Source organism: Anopheles nili, chromosome 2, assembly GCF_943737925.1.
Source record: "Anopheles nili chromosome 2, idAnoNiliSN_F5_01, whole genome shotgun sequence".
Lineage (NCBI taxonomy): Eukaryota > Metazoa > Arthropoda > Insecta > Diptera > Culicidae > Anopheles > Anopheles nili.
The window spans coordinates 60,697,624-60,706,284 of NC_071291.1; the positions used below are offsets into that span (position 1 = coordinate 60,697,624).

General features: G+C 49.5%; 1 protein-coding gene across 1 annotated transcript in view; it reads right to left on the minus strand.

Moving 5' to 3' along the window:
- Positions 1–7,935, minus strand: part of LOC128730913 (alpha-catulin) — a 52,080-nt gene extending 44,145 nt beyond the window's left edge. The window contains exon 1 of the mRNA XM_053824003.1: positions 7,555–7,935. Coding sequence (XP_053679978.1) covers positions 7,555–7,935 — 381 coding nt within the window. The remainder of the gene's footprint in view (positions 1–7,554) is intronic.
- Positions 7,936–8,661: the final 726 nt, after the last annotated feature.

Sequence of the window (8,661 nt, forward strand, 5' to 3'; positions counted from 1 at the left end):
CCCGCCCAACCAACCGACGAAAGAAAAAAGGGCATCCTTCGGTTGTCTTCCCGTTTCCGCAGCGCGCGCTGTGTGCTGATTTGCAACGTCGGTGAAAATAGGCGGCTTCGGTACGAGGAAAGAAAGTGCTTCATGTCGAGAGCGAAATCCTTGTGAGTTGCTGCAGGCCATGCCGACAAGGAGCATGTTGGTTGTTTTGCGCTTCTCTTCGTTTTGACCGGGTTTTCGAACAGTCTGTCTGAGCCTCCAAAAGAACATCAATATTCTTATTTCAGCTGTAGGAAAATCCCTTTCGTATATCATTGAGTTTTCATGCAAGTAAAAAATGACGCTACTGCAGACGTTAGGCGAATTTTGAAAAATTTAAAAGCATGCGCTTTAACCAACAAATTTCAGTGAATTTTTGTATCTAAGTTCTGTGTATCAGGGTCATTCAAAATAGTGTAGGAAAATACGCTACTTTTAGGCTTAAAATAAACATTGTTTTCAATATCATATATTGGGTTTAATGTAATGAAAAGTTCAAGAAACCCTTCTGAACAATATGTAACGAAAACCATAACTGAATAGCGTTGAGTGTACGTGTTCTTTCATTCTTTTGCTTTTCAATATATGCCCTTAATGTCTGCGAGACGAATTTCACCATTACGATAATGGCCACCGTTGTGTCTAAATTTGTGGACAAAATCAAACTACAATCAGCACTAAGTGAAAACTCAAGTACGAATAGCGTTGTGGAGTAAAATTCTTCTTATTTAAGAAGGCATACCGTACCATACCGTAGTACCATCACAACAGAGCTATTTCATTCGCAAGCGACAAACGAAACCAGACAGAAAAATCCCTCTCCGCTTGTGCTAGCGCAATGGCACACAAAAAAAAAGTAAAAATAAATTAGTTGCTCGCTTTACAATTCTCCTTTCGTTCCTGGAGTGTCGAAGAAAACTTCAACCAGACCCGGGGCTGGGGAAAAGTCATCACAAAGTAATTTAAAATTGCTTCCAGAACAACAACCGACAGCGCATTCAAATGCTCTCTGAGTAGGTTCCTGCAACACTTTCGCTACATCATGCTACGCGCCATGGACGAAAGCGACCAAAATGTCCAATTTGTGATACTTTTCGAGACGCGCGGTGCTCTTAGCGTTAGCTTCTTTGTCGTTTGGTTAACCAAATAGACTACCAACGAAGTCCTCTCGGTTTCTCGGCAAGGAGTGTCGGATGGATAATCAAGCATGTCACATTGATGAATCCGTTTTTCTCATTTGTTTTTACGGAGACGAGGTAGAAAAAAAAACAAAACAAAACACCCAAAACTCCCCATGCGGTAAAGCAGGAAACCCATTTGCCATTGATAATCGTAAACGATACTGTGCAAGGCCGCGGCAATCCCCACCGAACGGAGCAAGAGAGCAATGGAGAGAAAAAGAAAGAAAGATGAAATGATCCTTTCGCTGGCACACGACCATCGATAGAAAGCGTGACTAATCGATTATGGCTTCTTGCTTGCCTGCCTGCCTTTACGGCGATCAAATTATCATCCCCTGATGACGGTGAGCAAGCAACTTTCGTCGCTCATCCAGGAAATTGTTTTTATGTTTACATATTTATCCTATGACGATGCTCAAATTGGAACATTGAAATTTGCATCCCCTCAGATGGGCCATCGGCCATCGGAACGGTTTACGATATGTCGCTCAGCTAAATCGGCTGTGAATATCGCAACCATTCCAGCTAAGCGGTTTGTGCTCCAAATTGTTTCGTTGGGTTCAGACGATTTCACGAATTTTTCCGCCAGAGCATTTTTCGGTTTTGTATGATTTTCCCACCCATAGATGGGCGAACAAATCAAACCGAATTCAGCCCGGGCGTAGGAACGGAAAATCCAATTATCCCAAGCTATTGCGCTGTTTTAACTAGAAGGCAGCACAATGAAAAAAATCCTGCCCCGCAAAATGCGTGTGACAAACGAATGGTTTTCAGACGTAATGGTGAGTACTTTTCCGAAATTTGGTTCGGTTTGTCCGGTTCTTATTGAATTAACGGCCTGTAACCTTTTCGCTCCATCTTTATCGTCCCTGAAGGTTCCAGGACGAATCAATACCACCGCAACGGATCAAGCTATAATTTGTGCAAATCTATCGTCTTTCCACTACTTCCATCTTTCTCGATGGGCGCTCTCTCGCTCTTACATACATTCTCGGGAGGAGCTCGTTGTCTCCCTTTCACTTCAAGACATTGATGGACAAACAGAGCCGTAGAAATGTAGCGACTGTCCGCAAATAAGACACTATCTGTGAAGAAACCCCAATCCTTTGCAGGTGACTTGTAACGAAGCCTTTTGCCCTCAACGTGTCTTTACGCTAATGGGCTTCAATCCACCGCAGGCGATGATGTAAGATTTAAGCTCCGCGGTTACATGATTGCGCTGAGAATGGTTAGAACGATGGGTCCCTTTCCACCGAATTACACACGTGTTCAGTAAATTTTTAAACTCCTCCTGAAAGCTTCTTCCAAGTCGGGAGCTTCTTTGACGCGCATCGATACCTACAGGAGCCCTCTGGGACCTTGACTAATTGGATTTCGTTTCCACAAAAGCTCCCGCAAATCCGCATTGGCAGGTGTCACGGCTGTGACACAGAAAAAAGTACTCAAATGTCATTCGCTTTAAATCTCGGAAGAAGCCGCTGGAGGAGGGCTCGATGGAGGCGCCCAGTCTTTTACTTGGCCTGATGGAGGCGCCCAGTTGTTCACGTCGCGATGGAAACGCCAGGTGGTTTACGTAAAATTGGATCGTTGTGTATCGAGGATTAGGATTACACCTCACCGGCAAAACCATCGGCAAACGAACCGAGCGCGCGGGATGATTAGTATTCAAAGGAGCCCCAAGACGGCGATGATTGTAGCAAAGATAACCGAGCCCGGCTAAGCGCTACATTCAACAACAGCTGGCCTTTTGTTACCCACATACACACACACAAGTCCCACACAGCGTTCCGTAACCGGTCCAGAATGCGAATTTCATCTCTTCGCACTTCCCGCTACCGCAACTCAGCGGCGCGCACCCTCCAGCACGGTCGGGGTCGCAGAAGGATGAAAGAACCTGCGAAGACACGCCACCCGTGGTCCGTTTATTTTCCTTTCATCGCAACCCAGCCCACGGCGGGATTAATCGAGATGTCCATTCCATCTGTTGCGGTTTCGCTGTTACTAACGGATGCCCGTTTTGTCTTCCGGCACGGAAGCGGATAAGAATCCGTCTGCTACCGTTCGTGGAGCACGGAATCGGGTAGCTTACAGTTAAATCAATACGTGCAAAAGGTAACGCACATTCCATTGAAATGACACCGGGAAAAAAACTCGCTTTGTTTATTCTTTTCGTTTGTTTTCGCACCTGTAAACTGTTGTTCAGAAAACAGTGCATAAATAAATAAATTGAAAAATAATCATATTGGCTAGATCTTCGCTTCCAAAACGCGCCCAAAGGCAACTTGGTCCTAGAACAAACGCTAGGGCTACTCTTACTTGTATAACCCAAACATCACAAAACACGCTAAACCCGTGGATTATCCGCATCGAACGGAACTAAACGAGGTAAGCACCTGTGCCAGCATTGCATCCGCTTGTTTCGGACGCCAAAAAAAATATGTCAAGTTTGCTCAATTACCCGCAAACCGGGGCCACTCTCGGAAATCGTAATCCAGCAAACAAATACCCAAATGCGTCGTTTTGGCCAGTTCAAGCACAACCATTCACCTCGCACTTCATCATGCGTGTTCCATTCGTGGCCTCAGGTGAACCCGACACGCAACATTTCGCACGTCCCTCGAACAGCGCGCCTCCCGCGCGTTGAAAGGTGTTTTGGTATTTCCACCCGCTAAAACTTTCCACCCGAGTTCCACGGAAACGACGCGTACGAGGGCTTGATTTACTCGCCATCATTATCCAAATCAACGGCTGTAGAACGGGTGGGTGGGGAGCGATTTGAAGCCGGTCCCACCACGAATGGCAATGAAACCCACGAAAGGTCCCGCGAGCTGGAGGTTCTCGAAATGGTGCGCTCAAATCGGAAAGCTTCCACTGCGCGGGGTGGCACGATTTCAGAAAAATTTATCAACTATTCATAAGAGTTTTTTCCCCCCACGCGCGGTTCATCACGGGCGTGAGTCGGGACGACCACGATGGCTCGTAGATTATATCTTATTCATTTGATATTATTTCTTAATCATAAATAGACCCCCAGGTGGGTGGAAGCTTTTTCCCACCCAACCGGGCGGTGGGAATCTCCCGGTGGGAGATCGGTACGGTAGCAAATAATCATGATGGACCAGCGATGATGGCAGTTCTCCCGAACCAACAGTCAACCGTTGTGCTGGCGAAGTGAGCCAGTGAACAAAAGAATGCTTACGCCCTCGGCTCGGCCAGGGCCAGACGTCCTTTTTCGCCACAGAGACCGATGGTAATCTTTTCTGCCCACGCTTACAATGGTCACCCGCAACAGAAGCGCTTTCTTCCCACTTCGACGCCCAAGAAGATTGCCACTCGCGACTCGTCAAGGTCCTCGGATGCTCGTGCGCTCCCGGTACGCTCACTGCGGCACCGTGGGATCCCTGCGCCTGGCAGGATGAAAAATATCCTCGCATAAACCGGTGACTGCAATCGTTATATCACTTCAGTCAATATTGACTCTGACCGACCGGGCCACGGGGCAGCCTAGGCCGGTTTAGGCAAACGGCTCCGGCCGGTCCGGAGGTCACCGGTGCCGAACTTTGTTGTTGCGACACGAGACGGCTCCTCCGTGAAGGGCCCTGTGCCGGGACACAACCACACACACACACACATGTACGCACTGGCAGCGAACGAGCGTAAAGCGAACGAACCAGCCCGGGTCCTGGCTGTCATTGGCGCACGGTGGCAGCAGCAAGAGCAGAAGTTTGTTTGACATTAAGAGGTACAAGCCGGTGACACGAGACCGCAACATTATGCTCGTTAATTGTCCGTGCCTGCAGTGGGCCCCCGTGGGTTGGTTCGGGTCCTTTCTTTTCTGGTGCTGCATCTTGCGCTCCTTTTACCGAAGGCAACCGGGACTAGGACGGTGTGGGGGTAATTTGACAACGTCGAGGATGCCCTTTTTCCCTTATACCTTTTTCTTTAAAGCAAACCAAATGACGTTAGGCGTAATTTAATAAAGCGCGTGGCCAAAGGAACCACATTTTCCCCGCCGGCGTTCTTTTTTGAGCTGCTCGTTGAGCTTTTATGCACTGTCTCTTGTGAGAAAACTATTGGACTCTCTTTTTTGGGCCCTTTTTCGACATCTAGTTTGTACGGCGACATGCCAGACAGAAGGAACGCCTTCCTGCTTAATCTGATCAAGCACTCACCATCATTAATCATCAAATTACCCTAGCATGGATGATGAATTAAACCTCTTCGTCCGAATGCCAGCCCAAGCCATCGTCTGTGCATTGGGGCCGAGTGAACGTCCTTTCATTCGAACCAAAAACCACCTGAAAAACCGAAAAATCTATACCGATAAGGATGCTGAGCAGCCCCACAACAAAACCCCTTTCAACAGGTTAGCCGTCCCAGTTGGTGCAAAAATATCGCGCTCACGAATTTTACCCTCGATTTCATTGCCACACGACAATCAATTGCAATTGCGCACACTAAAAAGCACGTCTCAGAGCGTACGCAATGTTCGGGGGTGTTTGAAAAAGTGGCGAAAGAATCATTAGTGCGCTGGCCTTGCGTACCTGGCGGCGTGATGCCAAATCGATCGATGGCCACTATTATGACCACGGTAATGAATATCACGTTGCGCTTAATAAACCGTACACGTTTGAGGCATAAATTCAATTAAAGCATGCGCTACTTGCCATCACCATCGTCGTCGTCGTCGTCGTAGTTCGCGGGCAGGGCCAAGGCGACCGAAACCACCACCGTTAAGAGGTACCTTTCGCGCAATCGTCATGGGCCGTTCTGGAACCCCGGACCGGACGGTGCGAAGTGTGAACAGAACACGTTCCGGTTGTTTCGGTTTCCCGCCGGGGGAAAGCAAGCCCAAGGGCGGTGAAATTCGTACGACTTCGCCACGTTGGCCTCGTTACGATGGTGCACATTATTGGCATGTTCTTAATTACCCTCATGATGCCGCCCGGCGGCAGGACACCAAGACGTTGCTCGTGTGCCTGTGATGATCAGGCAAGCGCTGGTTGTGAGGTTTATGGCCCAGCCTCACTGGGCGGTGATCATCATCCCGACACACCCGAGTGCCGGTAATTACAACTATATGGGCATTCTCGGGGCGTAATTATCCCAAAATGTTGCAAATGCTGCTTTTCCTTTCCTGGGTTGGAACATCCCCGTCCCGGGGTGAAGTTTTTGCGTACTTTAATGCAAAGCTCTTGTCGCGGTCGCTCGGGTCGCTAACGCTAACGAAGACACATTTCCTACAACCGTAAACTTTTCTTCCCCAATGGGGGAGGGCGCCTGTTGAGAAAACAATCCACCTGAATGGCAGAAAGGCCACACGAAGCCGCTTGGGTGACATTAAATTCATCTCGTCCCATCCCATCGGCAGTGGCGTTTGCATGCTCCAATTGTTCGAGCACGTTTGCCCGTTGTACGAACCACGTTGCACGTTATAAGCTACTACTGTCTACTGCAAATCGTGCCCTATGTGTCGCGTTTCCTTCTGAGATTTCGTGCCCGTGGTTGGAATGGAAACGCGAACGACTCGACACCGACAAATAGCCCCGAGGGCTGCGCGTGAGTGTTTCATTTGTTTGTTTCACGACCCAAGGGCTGTGCCTCTGAAGGTGCAATCGCGTTTGCCAAGAATGGCTGCACGCCGGGCTATGGCTCGGGTACTAAGATGCTCGTACCTCCCAAGGAACCAGCGACAAGTAACTTGGTGACATGTAAACGACACGAACAAGAGAGTGAGAGAGAATTAAAATGAATGCTGGATTGGTTTCCCAGCAAAGGTATACGAAGGTAGAGTGGTTGGTCGAAGAAAAAGAAAAGTACAACTCTCTAAACAGATACAGAACGGAAATTGCACTGTGCTGTGTGGGAAAAGCATTGCTGGTGGTCTCGAAGCCAGTGTTCGTCCGCTTCGAGTGTCCTGCTTGAAGTGACTCGTGAGCGAGTGCGTTTCTCTGTGATTTTGAAGTCCGTTGTGCCGTTCAAGAGTGAAAGCAAATGCGAGGAAAACAAATGGATGCAATGGCGGGTAACTGAGTACGGGAAACGCATCCCGGAAAGCGGTCAGCGGCTATCGAGCGAGAGCTAAGGTGTCCTTGGAAGCAAGCGACCTCGTCCTGGTAGAGAGAAGCGTCCAGGAGCTAAGGATCTAGCGAGCAACGACAGCAGCAGCAGCTGTAGAAGAAGAGGTAGTAGCGAACAGCAGGCGTGTAGAGGAAGCCACAAGCACATCTGTACACACACACACACATATACACTGGCCCACACACACACACACGCAACACTACACCAACACACACACACACACACACACACTAGCTAGGATAAGCATCTTCTTCGGCATACACACTTTTGATTGCGATCTCCGGTGGACGGAACTGTTGCTGCTGCTACGCCTCCGGATGTTCGCGTCACCACTTCCGGCACTTCCGGTGGGACCATCGGCACCACCACCACCACCACCGCTAGTGCTACTACCACCTCCACCGGCACCAGCACCACCGGAAGTGGCCACCGAGGCCTTCATCACTTCCGGCCGACGGTTGCGGTCCACATCAAAGGAGGCACTTTTCCGGCGGCTCTCCTCAAACTTGGCCACGCTCGTTGGCATCCTGAAACTGCCACCACGCCCCCGCTCGGCCGCAACACTCGCCGCGGCCGCAATCCGGCGACCAAAATCATCACTCGCGCCCACGCTCGCACTGCGCTCAAAGTAGCCCTTATCGTTCATTTTGCGCTTGCGTTTGCCCTGGTTTTTTTTTTCTTTTGCCGTTCACTCCACCGTCCGGCGTCGATCGCTTGATTCAATCGCTTCCGAAATTCGATTTACCCGCTGGTTCCTAAGGTTCCACGCTCCTTCGTGGTCGAACAGGTACAGCAAAGGAGGAACGAAAGGAATATTAACGACGGAGAGAGAGAGAGAGAGAGAGAGAGAGAGAGAGAAAGGAAAAAAGGAAGAGGAAATCCTGCCTTCCCGGAATCGACCGGAAAAAGCCTCACGCAAGGATTTGCTGTGGTTCCCTCGGGAAATCTACCAACCGAAGAACCGTTCAAAGTGTGGTAACCAAGGCAACCAAATCCACACGCACGCACGCATGCACAAAAGCACACCTGGCCGGTCCTCGAGGTACCGAGAGCGCAGATTACGAACCGACCATGCTTCAAGAGGACTTCACCCGGTTGGCGGCAGGACTTGCGAGTCGAAGACCGAAATCAGTACCACACCGGGGCGCACTTTGGAAAATGTGCCTCCCAAGGGACTCGCCTGACGGTTCCGTTCACTCCGTCTCGAGTCAACTTCTATTTCGTTTTTGTTTTTTTTTTCTCATTTCCTCGAAGCAACTTTTCGTGACTTAGTCGTCCGTTGTCACCTTTCCAGCGTGTTGGTGGCCGAGCGTACAGGCAGGTACTTCCTCCGGTGCTCATTCACAATCACCGGTGCGCTCTCGAAAAAGGT